This window comes from Lynx canadensis, chromosome A2 (assembly GCF_007474595.2).
Source record: "Lynx canadensis isolate LIC74 chromosome A2, mLynCan4.pri.v2, whole genome shotgun sequence".
NCBI classification, from domain to species: domain Eukaryota; kingdom Metazoa; phylum Chordata; class Mammalia; order Carnivora; family Felidae; genus Lynx; species Lynx canadensis.
Genome location: NC_044304.2, coordinates 71,368,214 through 71,383,431, shown reverse-complemented (window position 1 = coordinate 71,383,431; position 15,218 = coordinate 71,368,214). Strand labels below are relative to the sequence as shown.

General features: G+C 44.2%; 1 protein-coding gene across 2 annotated transcripts in view; it reads right to left on the bottom strand.

Moving 5' to 3' along the window:
- The window catches only part of GLI3 (GLI family zinc finger 3), a 281,557-nt gene that overhangs the window by 189,589 nt on the left and 76,750 nt on the right, over positions 1 to 15,218 (bottom strand). For both annotated transcript variants that reach the window (XM_030307709.2, XM_030307710.2), the window contains exon 3: positions 3,062 to 3,304. In XM_030307709.2, coding sequence (XP_030163569.1) covers positions 3,062 to 3,304 — 243 coding nt within the window. The remainder of the gene's footprint in view (positions 1 to 3,061; positions 3,305 to 15,218) is intronic.

Genomic DNA, 15,218 nt, shown 5'->3' with positions numbered 1-15,218 from the left:
TCACAGTCCGTGAGTTTGAGCCCCGCGTCGGGCTCTGTGCTGACAGCTCAGGCCTGGAGCCTGTTTCAGATTCTGTGTCTCCCTCTCTCTGACCCTCCCCTGTTCATGCTCTGTCTCTCCCTGTCTCAAAAATAAATAAAACGTTAAAAAAAAATTTTTTTAATAAATAAATAAAAATAAAAGACTTCATTTGAATAATTCTGCACCTGTCATGTTTTCCAGATAAGTCTGTATTTGCTACATAAAACACTTTCTGCCAAGAATTTAACAGGTGAAAACTTCTCAAAATCATCTAAATGTTTCCGTACTTACAAAAGAGCAAAAGATTAGAGAGAATTCACTAAGGTTCAGGGAGAGAGGTTATGTTCAGAAGGCCACGTGCACAGTGCCGACACCAACCTTTTTCCCAAGGTTTATGGCCCACTTGATCTCTGATCTGTGGAAGATCTGTGGATCTCAGGGAGGCAGAGAAACACACGCGACTGCAGCACTAACAAAAACACCTTGGTTTGGAGAGTTGAACTAATCACATACAGGTGCTGATGGTGGCGGTGATGGTGGCAGTGATGATGATGGAAAGGAACAGGAGGAAGTGGAACAAGAAAATGACATAAACTTTAATGAAGTGGACGCCCGGGGGGGAAGTGCCATAATCATGTGAAGCACTCATCATGAGCCAGAGATTTTATCAAATACTATATTTGCACGGTCTCCCTTAATTGTCAGGAAAACGCCATGGAGCAGCAGTGACATTATAACGCCAAGTAAATAGTTAGCAAATGATTTTTCAAGGGGTCAACACGCTTGGCCAAGTTACATAGCCACAAAATGGCAAAGCTGGACCTTGAGCCGAAATCCCCTAAATGGTAATCTGATCTGGGTAATCCCTGGGATTCCCCCAACCATGTTATATATGTCATGATATCATTTATTTAGGGCCAGTTTAGAGAGTACATTGGGATGGTGGGTCAAAATGCATTTGCCACTTGGTTATAGGCAACGTACATAGTTTGTCAGCCACCATGCAATTTTAACAGTGACTTGAACAAAACAGTGGGGAAAGCTGAAGACATCAAGCTGTTGGTCTATGTCCTCTAAACAGAACAGTCCCAAGCCCCGCTAAGAGCTCTCCAGTGCCCTGAGCTAGTTAATATCCCACTGGTGGCCCAAGAGAGGCGGGTCACAAACACGGTGCCACAGATCCCAGGTGTGCAGAGAGCCTATCCCTCAATGGAGGGAGAGGATCCAATGGGCAAACCGTTAGAACCAACGAACCAAGAACAAGCTGCAAGTTAAATGGCACGGAGAGAAAGTTAACGGTCATCTGCCTACTTCCATCAACCGGAAGAGAAGTATTCGTCAGCTGTCCTGCCCAATTAAATACCTCACTAATTAGTGGGCATCTGGAATAGAAAACAAAACATAAATAAGAGACGGGAAAAGTTTGTGTTCACACATAAGAATGAAAACAATGCAGGGAACTTGTGGCTAATAAGCTAGGCTGGAGTCTTTCTAAAAAGTAAATACACTCAGGGAGTAAAAATTTAGGATGCGGATTCCCTCCCATTTTCTGCAGGAACAGAGATCCAACAGAGAGACCCGTTAAATAAAAATACAATGTAGGAAACAAGACTGTGCCCAGAGAAAAATCCTGCCAACACTGTTTCAAACTCTCCTAAAAAAAAAAGTAGAAAGACAATGAAATAAACTTTAATGAAGGAAGAAAAAGAGGCACGCCCCACTCCTCCTCACTTCTAGACTGGTAAAAACAACTGCAGCAATGAGCACTTTTTGATCAGAGAAGTTGTTATTTTTGACCAATAAGCACTTTTTGATCAGAGAAGTCGTAGCCTTGTCCAAAAGCTTACAAGAATCCCTAAGACCCTTTCCTCTATGCTTCTGACCACTTAAAAAATAATTCGCTCTGCACTTACAAAAATAATGTACCTTCCGTCTTTACTAACAATGTAATCTGGTCGGTGGGGAAGGGTGGGGGGGGGGAGCAGTTGCTGAGACGTAAGGTTGCTCCGGGCTCTTTGATCTGCACCCTGATGAGGGAACATTCCCCTCTGCTGCAAGCCAGCTAACGAAGGGATGAAATTAGCTTTTATCCTGGGCACTTTCTTGAGCAAAAAGGAAAAAAAAAAAAAAAAAAAAAAAAGCACTAATCAGCTGTCCTCACTAATCAGTCATCTGGCTAATGACCTTTTGCCTTAAAACACTAAAATTTCTGAATGATGTGGAAAAAGGGAAACACAAACCAGTGCCCCTCACTGGAGCTCAATGGATCATCTGGAATTGGAGCCGGGAAGGTTAAATGGCAAGTCTGTATCCTGGCAAGGTGATAAATCTGTAATCAAGAGCTGTAAGCTTTGGCACCTCAATGTGAACTTCATTACTCCACAACCAAATTATATTGTTTTTAACTAGAAACAGGCCACAAATAAAGTCACCCCTTATACATCATTCTTTGGAGAAAACCATCATACACTTTTGTTCTGAGTGCTGGTGATTTACTTAAACTTTATCAGTGCTGGAAAAGGAGCTTCGCACATTTCTGGCATGCTGGCCGGAGAGGAAAGCAAAACAGGTAGCAAAAAATCTTCCGCATTAAGGAATTTAGCAACGATCTGTTAAAAGAGGTCTGTTCATCCTCAACAATTACGCAAAAAATCATTAAAAATGGGAATAGCTGTTGTTGAAGACTCCTGCCAATGCAGCCCACTTTAATAACTACCCCCATCAACCAATTTTCCTCCTGCAGTGTCTACTTGGGTGGAAGAAATCTGGTTCTCGTTCCCAGCAAAGGTCCATGTGGATTAGCCACAGATGGACACCTTCCTGAAGGCTTGATGTTGCTTAGAGATGTAAGAAAATGGCTCTCTCTAAAAGGAGGAATGGACAGGATGTAGGAGAGGGGGAGAAGAGTGGGGAAAAAAAGTCAATTAAACATTTATATCAATTAATACCAGCACAATAACTCACGAAGCACGCATGCACACGCACATGCCTGGCCTTCCGCAGCTCCCGGAATGGGGGCCGCGGGACAGGAACCACTTACGGTAGTGGGGCTCCATGTAACCATTCCTGGGGTCCATGGCAAACACAGTCCCGCGGTACGGCACAGAGGGCTCAGCCAGGTGCGGCAGGGACCCATGGATCTCCTTCTTGATCAGTGAGGCCCTCTCGTCACTAGATGTCGAAGGCTCCTCGTTGATCTTGCCGAGCCCCTGGACACTCTGTGGCTGCATGGTGACTGCGTTTCTTCTCTCTCTGTGATAGGTCTGCCCAGGACTTTCATCTTCTAAGGAAAGGAGGAAAACGAAAGCTCCGTGAGCCACTGGAAGGAGTGATTCAAAAACAGTAATCAATTAGGTCTCCCTCTCTCTCCCTCCTCCCCAAAAGAAGCCTATTTCTCATTCTTGGCAACGTTGAAAGCTACACCATGATGGGATAGTCTCCAGGCAAAACTGCTTATGAATGAAGGTCCAAAATACAAATCCAAGGATGGGGGGGGGGGGGGGGCGGGAAATGAGCCTATTAAGTTGAGATGTAGGGGGTCAGCAAATTATCATCGCCAGCTTACAACCGAAATCTGCCAGGGAGGCTTTTCATCAGGGACTTGCCAATATCCCTGCAGGTCCCAAGTGGAGCTGGAAGCTCTGCCAGCCTGAGGCTGTGATGTCCAGCTTCCCCCTGACTGTCTGAGGAAGCTGGGCCGCTCAGGTATCTGGGCAGCTCAGACACCCGCTGAGGCTCTGGGTGATCTAGGGATCAAAGGGCCCACAGTGATCCAGAAGTTTTCCCGTTTTTGTCTTTTTAGGTCTGTAACCCGCTGGTTTACTGGAGCTTGAAATGGGACAAAAGACCCACTAGTTACAAAGGGATAAAGGTGCCAACCGTGGAAACCTACAGTGCCCTTTGCAAGTTACTTCGCTGCAGCCCACAGAACATTGCTGAGAACCAAGAAGAAAATGGAGCAAGACTGTAATTCCCAGGGCAAGACGGCTCTGTGGGCGAGGCAGGCGTCAGTTGTGCGGATACGGGCACATGTTCTGCGGGGGTCCGGACGCCGCTTCAGACATTAAGAAACAGCTTTCTGAAATTCCACACACATTCAATATTCCCGCCTCCAGTATTTCCATTCCCTTTGATCCATAGGACCTTCCCATCGACCCATTATGGCTCTCTGGGAATGGGACTGGAGGACCTTTTCTATAAGAGCAGATTAAAGAACCCACGCCTAAAACTAAACCAAACGAGTGATCTGAACCCACAACAAATGGGCCAATTCATCTGGTAGAATCATACACACATTCTAAACTACAAGCTCCCAAACAAGTTCTGCAGTTCATCAGCAGACTGTGTTCTGGAAGGTCCGTGCTGACAGAAGCAAAGCCGTTTGCGCACGGCTTACACATCTAATTTGAAAACGATTTTCCATTCTTGATCTTAAATACACATATATGTATGTGAGCGATAATGCTGTTGTGCATTTCAGATGGACAGATTTTGAACACGGTTTATCCCAACATATAAACTTCTCTTCAAAGTATTGCATAAAGCAGTTCTATCTGGCCGAGAGCCCCTAAACAACAGAAAAAGTATGCTTTAGCAGATTCATGACTGTTTGTACAAATTCAGAAGCAAGTACAGCTATAAACACGGGCAAGCATGAATATATAGACTATAGTCACGACTACTGTTCTGTGTTGACTAATGGCTTCAACTACCCAAAGCAACTTGAATCCTTCTGCCTCTGTCTGGGATTTGAAGAAATAAGCAATTGTTGTTTCAGCCTAGCAAATGACTTGCAGAACAGAACAGACAATGAGGTATGCTTTGGTCTTTACAGTGAATTTGCTGACTGCTGCAGGGAAACTGTGAAACATTACTTTAGCATTGTTTTGTGCAGATCTTCTCCCCCAAATCTTGTAATTATGGAATAGATTATGAGTTTAATCTATCAAGTAACTACTAAACAGAAGGAAAAAATCAGTGTAATCCCACCCTTTCCCACATCGATCTTTACAAAAGCAATTCAAAGCGCATGCTTTTGTTCAGTTAAAAACAAACTACCAAAAAAAAAAAAAAAAAACAAACCAACTCACAAAACCCTCCATTTTTATTTTCCCTTCTGACTAATCCTTGTAGGTGCCACTCCAACCTCATACTTCATTAGCAGTGAAGTCGCAGGCTATAGAATCAGGGTTTGCGAAAGGGTGTCAAAAACATTAAACCTCTTAGTCAGTTTTATAAAAATTCCTATAACCTGCAAATGGTCAACGTCATATTTTCCACTAATTTACGCCTGTATTAAATCTTTATTTCAAATTTCAACCTGAAGTGAACTCGTGGCACTGAGGTGCAAGTTCTGTAGGATGGACCTTCATTTGGAAAACCCGAAAGCCCTCCCCCAAGAGCCGTCTTGACACATAATTAGCATTCTCTGGTTAATGAATAACCAAGCTCCTCCGCTAATCTGTTCCAGGTTGAAAACAGGATTCCCTTGACTTAATCTTCCTAGAAGAAATTAACTTCTCTTCTCTTCTCTTGGAACGGCATCCCTGTAATAGAGTGAGTTTCTTAGAAGCCATGCCTTCATGATGAGCCGCTGAATTCCAACTTCACAAATAGTTGAATAATTGGGCCTGGTCTGAGCAGGGCCCTCCCATGCCCCACCCCCAGTCTCCTGGGAGAAGGAAGCCATTGGGGGGCGGGGAGGAGTGGAAATGGGGTGCCTTTTCAGCTAAGTGATTTTTTCACAAGTACTAAACTTTTATTATTTTCTTAATGAGAGTGATACTAACGTGTGACTACGCAAGTTATAACAAGGAATAAACAAAGTTCAAATAGTTAATACAGAAAACCTTAACTCATTGCTTTAGTAAACTGCAGGCAAGAATGTTCTGAGTGTGCAAACTTTCATCACACTCACTTTTACGACAGGCGATGCCAACACACTGTTTACCCACCCCCTCCCTCCTCGCCAAGAAATTCCTGTAGGCAACTATTTCCTGAAGTTTACCTCGTGTACTAAGCTGCTTCTCGCTTCTAACGTGCACTCAGATCAAACCCTGACAGTACACACGCTCCAGAATACAAACAGCTCTGAGGCTAGAGAGCACGCTCTCTGCAGTGAAAAGGAAACTTTCCAAGCCATATTCCTGCCTGCTCTTATAAATTTAGCAACCACTTCAGTAAGCCAAAAGAAGAAACTGTCTAATCTTGTTCAGTTGTGCCGAGTTGTTCAATAAAGTTTGAGAGTCAGTGCAGACAGGCTACGCCAGGCCAAATTATTGACAGAAACATACTGTTCACCATGGCAACAAGCAGAAGTCGGCTGCAAAAATGTAAGCCAACAGCCCACTGCTCCAGGAGCATCTGCCAATGGACTTTAACGGCCAAACACAGGCAGGGGGCTGTTCCTGCTTCTCTATGTCAAACAGCTGCTAACTCGGGGGTCACACGGAAACATGCAATTCACTAAAAAGTGTCAGGAAAAAAACAATTTTAAATACTGTCATCAGAATCCCTCTTTGGACCTCCTTCCTTCTGTATATCCACGCTCGAGTGCAAGTTAACAAACTCCTGCCCCCCGATGGAGAGCTGCCCAAGCATCGCATTTTACAAACTGTCCCAGATTTTTCCAAACTCACCCAAAGGCAACCGACATCATCGAGTCTTAGTGCCATGATCGCTGGAAACTCAAAAGTTGCCTCCTTGCAAACACCGCTCAGATCACTGACAATGAAGCCTTAACGAAACCGTGTGGTGAGAAGCGGGACTCGAACACACGCTCCTGTGCACTTACTCGCAAACACCTGCACGATTTCTCCTCGCAACCCAGGAAGCAACGGCTTTTTGGCCTGGACCTTGGATAAAAGTTTCAGACGATTCTTCCGGTATAAAAATAAAACCCTGCACTGCATCACCAACCAGAAACATCTCCTGCAACCCTGGCAAAATTAGCTGATGAGGAGAGCTCACGGTGCACGTGGCTGCCTTTTTTTTTTTTTTTTTCAAATTAACATCGATTTTTAAACTGTTCCCTTAAATCCCGTTTTAACACCATTACTCCTCTCTTCCCCCAAGACAGAGAAGACACAGAGTATAAGACAACGGGCAATACTTACAACTCGGACCCCAGGCTCTGGCTAGCTACTTTCTGCAAACTTCTCTTGGTGGGCTTTCTCTAGTGTGCAGACCCTCTAGGAACATTCTCGGTGTCTCCCTGCCTCCCTCGCCCTCTCCCAGGCAGTGCCGCTCCCATTAGAGGAATTAAAAGTGGTTGGAGCCATGCTAAATTTAACAAGCTCATTAGTATTCTTTCTGAGTGCTTCCGAGTGAACTCTCTCTATTCAAGCCGCTCTCTCCAGCAGAAGGGTCAGGCGGCTAATCATTAAATCAAACTAATGTCACCCTATCACAATCAGCCGGAGAGAAGGAGGGTTTATTATTTCAGTTTATGCTAAATAAACGGTTTTACAAATGGTCCCCAAGCAAGGTCAACAGCAGCTTCAATTACAAGACAAACTTAACAAGAGTTGCTATAAACCAAGTACTCTGTATTGACTTAAGAACAGGCTCAACTCCACATATTGCCACTGGCGGGGTTGTACCGGAATGCATATTGTAAAATAAAGGAGCTTCTTTCTTTGCCAGAATTTGCGACTGCACAGCACAGCGACTCCTCATTCACCTGTCTCCAACCAGCTAGCTGCTCAGCTCAATTCACCCCACACAAAGGCTGGAGCCCAGACCTCAATGGACCGAGTGAAACATGTTCAAAACTAGGCTCTCTATTGTGACTGAATTTCTTAACATCTTTTCAAAAAGCGGAGAATGCCTTGAGGCTAAAGGAAGAAACAGGCTAATGGTGAATTGGGAATTCTGAGCAAATTTCAGAGCCCTTTCCTCCTAGCTTTTGAGGTTGAAAGCAAGCTCTTTCCTTTCAAGTTTCAAAGTCCTTTTTCCTCCCGCAGTGTCACAGAAGGATTTGAAAAGAAGGTAATTGTGCTCACAGTCTCCCTGATCAGAGCTTACGTCCTATTTCTGGTATTTCGGAATACTTCTTGCAATAATAGTGCATATAGCTCAATCCCTTAACCGGCCTGCACTCTGCAATTGCTCATTAAATGAACAATTGCGGGTATAAAATGCCTTTTATGTTCAAGGTCTGGATATAAGATAAGCATTCTAGGACTCTAAATTTGGTTTACTAAGGAAACTCTCCATCATTAAATTACAAAACTGAAGTCAGAATATCAGGCTTTCCCAGAAAAGTGGCACTCAGGTTTCGGTGAGCCAAAAGGAAAGGCGGATGGGGGCAGGGGGGTGGGGGGAAGGGGTGAGGGGAGGAGGCAACAAAATGTTAAGGGGAGGAAAAAAAAAAAAAAAAAAGACTGGATGCTCAGATTTCTAGCCGAATGGGCTTCTAACAGGAGAATAGTATTTCCATGTTTCAGAAGGTCTGAGTGTGTGAAACCTCATCATTTCCATACTGAATGATTAATAATAAAGTCATCTTCAAATGGATTAAAACAGAGGTCTGAGGCCAGGTCAGGATGCAAATGACGATGTCGCTGTCGGACCCCTCACAAGCAAACATCGCCCCCTTCCTTAAGCCAAGAAATAATCCTTTACCCCCACACAGTGCTATAGTCTCTGCCATCTCACAGGGTCCCCACAACAGTCCTACTGCAGCAGGACGAGGGGCTGGGTCCACTGTCCAGATCAGAAACCGGCAAGCAAGGGACATAAGAAGAGTCCCAACCATGCCCTGCTGAACGAAGCCACTCAGCCCTGTTAAGGGGACAGGAGGTCTATTTGTGAACAGGTTTGGGGAGTGACACCTGGAGTCTTTAGGCACTCCCAGCCTCGGCCACCACAGCCGTCGCCAAAAGAAGACAGAAAGTAATTCCAGTTTTGTGCATAGACATTTTCAAAACTCCGCTACTCCCCCAGTAAGTTTTTGTGAATGTAACACACCCTTGGGAAGCACCCAGGGGGCCCGAATGACAAATCAATGATGAGTCATCTGACCTCGGGGCCTGGGTACCATGAGGCATCCCAGCAGCACAGGCTTGAGACGCACACATGCCCTCTGCCCGGCCCTCGCACCCCACCGAGGCTCAGCCAATGGCTTTTGTGCACTATAGCCGCCTGTGAAGTGTTTCCACCAGCCTGGGGCCCCACCCTCCCCTTCTGAGCAAGAAGCAGAGCCCAGGTTTCTGCTTTCCTCCCAGGAAATCGCCTCGCTGTGTTTGGAAAGAGCATTATTTCATGTTTTCCTATGATGCGTCTGTTGCGTCTTGTCAGCTTTACTTCTTTGGTGATTTACATTTCGACGTTCTCTGAATAAAGACCCGGGGGACCCAAGTCCTCGCCTCCCTGTTTCGGAATTCTCCTCCAAGACTTTGACCAAAGAGAGATCAGAAACGAAAAAGGGACGAGGCTGAGTAGATTCAGAAGCATAGCAGAATTAGGCTGCGAAGGAGGAATAAAGTTCCCGTAGGTTTTAGAAGCACAGTCTTGCCTCTTTCCTTCTAGACTGCAGCTAGGTCTCAGCCAGGGGCTGCTCCCTAGAATGTCTGGAGCTTGGCTTCCAAAGGCAGCGAGCAAACAATGCCTTCTCTAAGAACATTTCCAATGCCCTTGGGGTCAGACATGGCCCTTGAGCGGCTACACATACATCTCCCATTGACAATGACTGATGACAGAGGGAGTGGCCCAGATGGATCAGGAGAGAGCACTCCGCTTTGTCTGCACCCTTTAAACCAACTGCAGGGCCTGCAAGACGAGGCCAGCATCAGGATTTGGAGCTCTGGAGAAATTCCAGTGGCAACCCTCCCCCTAAGATTATGGCGTAGCTCTCTCTTCCCGCTTTCGTCAAGCAGGACGTCCCAGGTGAAAGGAGAGAAAGCAGAAAATGCTGTCCTCAGAGGATGGGCATCTTAATGTGTGAATGTTTCTAGAGTTCTTCTGCCGAAGAACAGAACTTAGTCTAGATCGACCAACTTCCCACCAGCCCGTCACCAGGAACTATCTCCTCCAAAAAAACAAGTCAGTGCTCAACCCAAGGCTGATTTCTCACCTCCCTCCCTACTACGCTCACAGAGTTCTATGCAACTTCAGAAGGGGAGCCAGGACAGAAGAAAGCAGGCAAGGAAGGCAAAATGGGAATTCAGATCACCTAAAACACCAAACCTGCAATGGCTGTTAGTACCGCTCCAAGCCCAGAGCTCCGCACGCCCAGCGAGCAGCCTCCTGCCTTCTCCAGAGACGATACAATGAGGGCTCCTTGCCCATCTGGAAAATCACGAGCTGATAACGCTATCAGCTTGTCTGAGGCCTCACCAGGCATGCCCGGTGGCCCACAGGGCTTCCATTCACTCTCCTCCGTGCCTCTGACCCCTGACAAATCCGAGGTCTATAACCCTGCTCATCCTTGCTCCTGGGCATTGGAGACCAGGACAGCAAGGTGTTCCTGTGACCTGGGGAACGCTACCCAACCTGGTGGGGCGTTTAAATCCAAACCCAAACCCAACAGTACTAACCAACTTTGAAAGTTCCAGACAGAAGGCACGAGCCAAGTCCCGCCTACGCCAGGAAAGAGAAAATAAAACAGATGAAACAGAACCCTGAGGGCCCCTGCAGGCATTCCTGTAAAAGGGAGGAGGAGATCTTCCTTATTTTCCATGAGCTTGAGAAGACCCTTCTTCGAATGAAGGATTCTAAAATGTCATGAAGCTTCTTCTATTAGCCTGCTATTAGTTGCTGGGCGCTGCTTACACAGAGTGAGTTAATTAGTGACATCAAAGGCAGCACAATAAATTCTCAGGAGGGCCAAAATTTTTTTTCTTTCCGTTTAATAGCGCATTTATGCCTATCTGTGAGTAACAGTCTCACGAACATTTAGGCATTAGAGATGTGTTTCAGAACTTGGTTTTCATCTTTTAGAAGCATGAAGAGCCTCTCTTTCTCACTTTGCACAAACAGACATGAACGGTGCGGATTCCAGAAGACTCACAACCAACAGTTTACCAGAAACAACGAAATGCCTGTTCCCAAAGCCGGAGCGTGCAGGTCGCTGCTGCCCGCCGTGTCCTCTGATGGGACAGGTCCTATCACTCTGGAGATCCACCCCAGCCCATTCAGCGGGAGGACTCAGAAGAGCCTTCTCTTCCTTTAAAGGCACGCAAGAATATTCTGGCAGCACTTTGGAATGGTGGCTTCCAGGTTTGCACCCCTCCTCCACCTCAAGATCAAAGTCCCATTCCCTAACCTTTCTACCATTTTTTAAATTGCAAGAATGAACACAAATTTAACTGGCTTCATCTGCTGTGTTTATGATGCATGGTTTTTGTTTTCAGAAGACTGCATAATGAGAAAGCCTGAGCATATGGCGGTATTATATTTTTAATAAAATTTTAAAGACCATGCTTACTCCATTGCAGAAATCAGACCCTCCTGGAGAGCACATTTAAATATCAAGAGAATATCATTACTGTACCAAAATGAACCAGAGGCTCCATCCCTATGACAAGATTAGGGGAGGGGAGCAGGGCTCACTTTTGCTGACTTAGCCTCTGGGCAAGGCCAGGTGGTGCTGGGTCAGGTTTCTACAACAGAAGCTCCCTCTAGCAACCACCCACTTTGACCTCAGCTATGAAATGTGTGTTTGAGAAACGCAAATTAAATGCATTTGGATTCTTTACAATTTTACCATAGGTAAGGCAGGAGACTGCCTATCCAGCCTGCTTCACTCAGCCATTAAAGTCGGCAAGTTTGTATAACATTTTCAAATAATGGCTCAGATACCATCTTAGGAGTGAAGGAGGAAGGGCCACAAAACCTAATCTCTCCAGAGCACATGTTCTTGGTCATAGCCAACACAGGACACTTTGGTACCCGCTCCCCCGGTCAACTGGGCACGGTGGACACCAACTATCCCGTGAGACTGAGAACCAGGACACAAGTCAGACCTTTCTTTTGCCTCTGTTTCAGATTTCTAGGCACATTCAGGAGAACCTAACGTCCCAACACTAAGGGAATGCATTTTTTTAAGAAGTCCCAGTAAGAGCAATTAAGGAAACTGAAGACCAAATTCATCTACCTTTCTAAAATACAAGTAATTTTGTTTTCGCTCATTCTTCCTACCAGTCTCTTTTCTCAAAAGCCTGCCAACTTAAATCTACTAACCACTGACTAATTAATAACAGCCAACATTTTCTTACTATGAGGTTGGAAGGACGATGCTTGCCTGTGTCGCTTTGTCAACACTGTAACTTGATTAGAAAGGCACCGTTATTTGCCAGATGAGAAAACTGTCACACAGGGAAGCTTGGTTACTTACCCAGATCACACAGCTGCTCCTCGGGCAGAACCTGAAGCCCACGGAGTGAGAACACTAAAGCCCACACTTAAATATTTGGCTACTGGACCTCCCTACTCAGTGATAAATAAAAAATAAATTTGACTTTTGGTCCAAAATTCAAGTTTGTATAGACCTACAAACTTCATAACTACCCAACTCTGCTGCTACAGGATGAAAGCTGCCATAGATAAGACCTAAACCAATGAGCATGGCTGTGTTCCGATAAAACTTTATTCATGGATCGTGAAATGTGAATTTCATATCATTTTCACATGTCCCATTTAAAATGTTACAAACCATTCTCAGCCCATGGTCTGTATAAAAATAGGTAGCATACTGGATTTGACCACAACGGAGGCAAAGTACTACCCTAAAGGAACATTCATCCTTTCGACACAAAACTTACATCCAGAAAACAACTGGGAACATTCCAGTAAAACTGTAAGAGCAATATTATTGAGTATGAGGAGAAATACTGAGAAATAATTCATTTTCTCACACTATTAAAATATTTCCACAATTGGCCAGGTGATTCCACTTCCAGGATATATTGAAGGAAAAAATTAGCAAAGAAGACAATGATTTATATTCAAAGCTGTTCATCATAGTGTTATTTATAAGGAAAACTCATTAACCAAATACCCATTATCTTATTTGATGGCGTATGGTCATTGACTACAGTGCATGCAAGGATTTTTAATGAACACAGAATAGAACTGTACTGATTGGCAGGAACTGCTCCGAGGCCCTCTATGCCAATCCTAAGAGGTAAGCATGATTGCGATTTGTGTATGTGCAAAAACTGAGGCACATTTGTCCAAGAAAACACAGCTAGACAATGGCAGAACCAAAACAGAATCTAGAGCCCATTCACTCACCCACTACCATGCTTCCAAATTTCTGGAGGAAGGAATGGTAGGAGGAAAAGAAATATATAATTATTTCTACACAAAATTCCTAAGTTGAAAAAAAAAACAAAAACCCTTAAAGGAAATGTACCAAAACAACATGAAAATATCTCTGTGGATTACTTTTTTATGTTTCTGTATTTCCCGCCATTTTGAAATGCAGAAACAGCTGGTTTGTTTACTTTTACTTCTATCGTAAGTATGACCTTTACAATAAACCTCTAGAGAAGTCCAAATTAAGTTCACCCAGATTCAAAAATTATCCCACAGATTTAGCTCCTGAAGTCTTTTTTCGAAATATTTATTCCACCTCTTAAAATCCAAGTGCCTGGCAGGCTTTTCGTACACCTAGTAAATAACTCTTAACACTGACACTGAGCTGTACAGAGATTTCAATAAACTTGTTTATTTACAATTATAGGATTATTTTTTTTAAGACTGATTGATTGATTGATGGAAGTAATCTCTACATCCAACGTGGGGCTTGAACTCACGACCCTAAGATCAAGAGTCACACACTCTACTGACTGAGCCAGCCAGGCGCCCCTAAAATTATATGATTATTTAAATTAGTCCATATCTATACACAAGTGCCTCCCAAACAACACCAAATGCCCTAACCTCCCTCCCTGCCAAACTTGGTAACTCAGCTTTCACCAGGCCATGCCTGAAAGGTATAGAGGGGAAACTGCATTTCAAACAATCATTACTACCATGGCTAGTGCTCACACTTACTGAGCACTTACTAAAAGCCGGGGTGTGTGCAAGTGCTCCGTCTGTGTTAATCCCTTTGAATGTTCACAGGCCCATCAAGTATGCAGTCTCATCACCCTAGTTCTTCAGGTAAACATCCTGAGGCTTAGCAAGTTTAAGCAACCCGCTTGGAGTCATACTTCAGGTAAGTGGCCAAATCGGCATGACTCCCTTCTATTGTAAATGACTAGTAACCCCTGCAAAATCTCTACTGCAAAGTCTCTACTGCAAAGCCCTTAGAACACTGATTTGCTTCCCATTTTTCTATATGTATGTGGGAAGATTACGGTCATTATGAAAAGTATTCTACCTCTCCCTGTGAAAGGTATCAGGAAAAGATACTTCAGACTGCAATCAAGTGACCCGTTATCTTGCCATAGTGTTTCTGGGTTCTGAATAGTTAGCAATTCTGCAAAGGCATACTTAATACTGTCTTCTGTAGGATTGTGTTGCAGACCTGGATGCAAGAAAAAGTCTGAGTACTTGGTTTGTGTTCAAATTAACAACAGCTCCAACAGTTAAAGCCGTACACAGTTTATGGAAGGGGGCAGATGTCCAATAGTTAAAGAAGCATATGGTTTATGGAGAAAGGGGGAAAATTGGTGCTTGGAAGCAGCTTCGCTTGGATTATTTACCAACAAATGAAAGGCCCTTCACGCCGCCCCCAGAGCATACTCCCCTCCCACAGGCTGCAGAGGAACGCTGAATGAGTCAATAAAATCAGCGACACACTAAGCAGGGACCTTCTCCCCAACGAAAGATGATTATCGAATTATGGCAAATTTAAGAAAGTTTTCTCTTTTTTAATCAAGAACAAAACCAGACTACTTCTTAAAATGCACTATTAGGAATTGTAACTGTTCCTAAAAGTGCCAGATATATTTCCATCCATGCAATATTAAAACTAACAAGCGTCTTTTCAATTTCTTTTAATGACAGGGTATGCAATAAAAATACAGCAGTGCTTCATTTAGCCAAAGGAGCTGAAGCAAAAAGAAGCAAAATAAATAAATAATAAACTTACATGGGCCACTTACCAAAAATAAAATCATTTAATTCAACCTTTTACAGGAGGTGCGTGTAGCATTTTGAAAGCAAAAATTCTCATAACACGAACCTCTCCACTTAAAAATCACTGCCAGGGGCTGGAACCGGGGCAAGATGTTATTTCTTTTTCA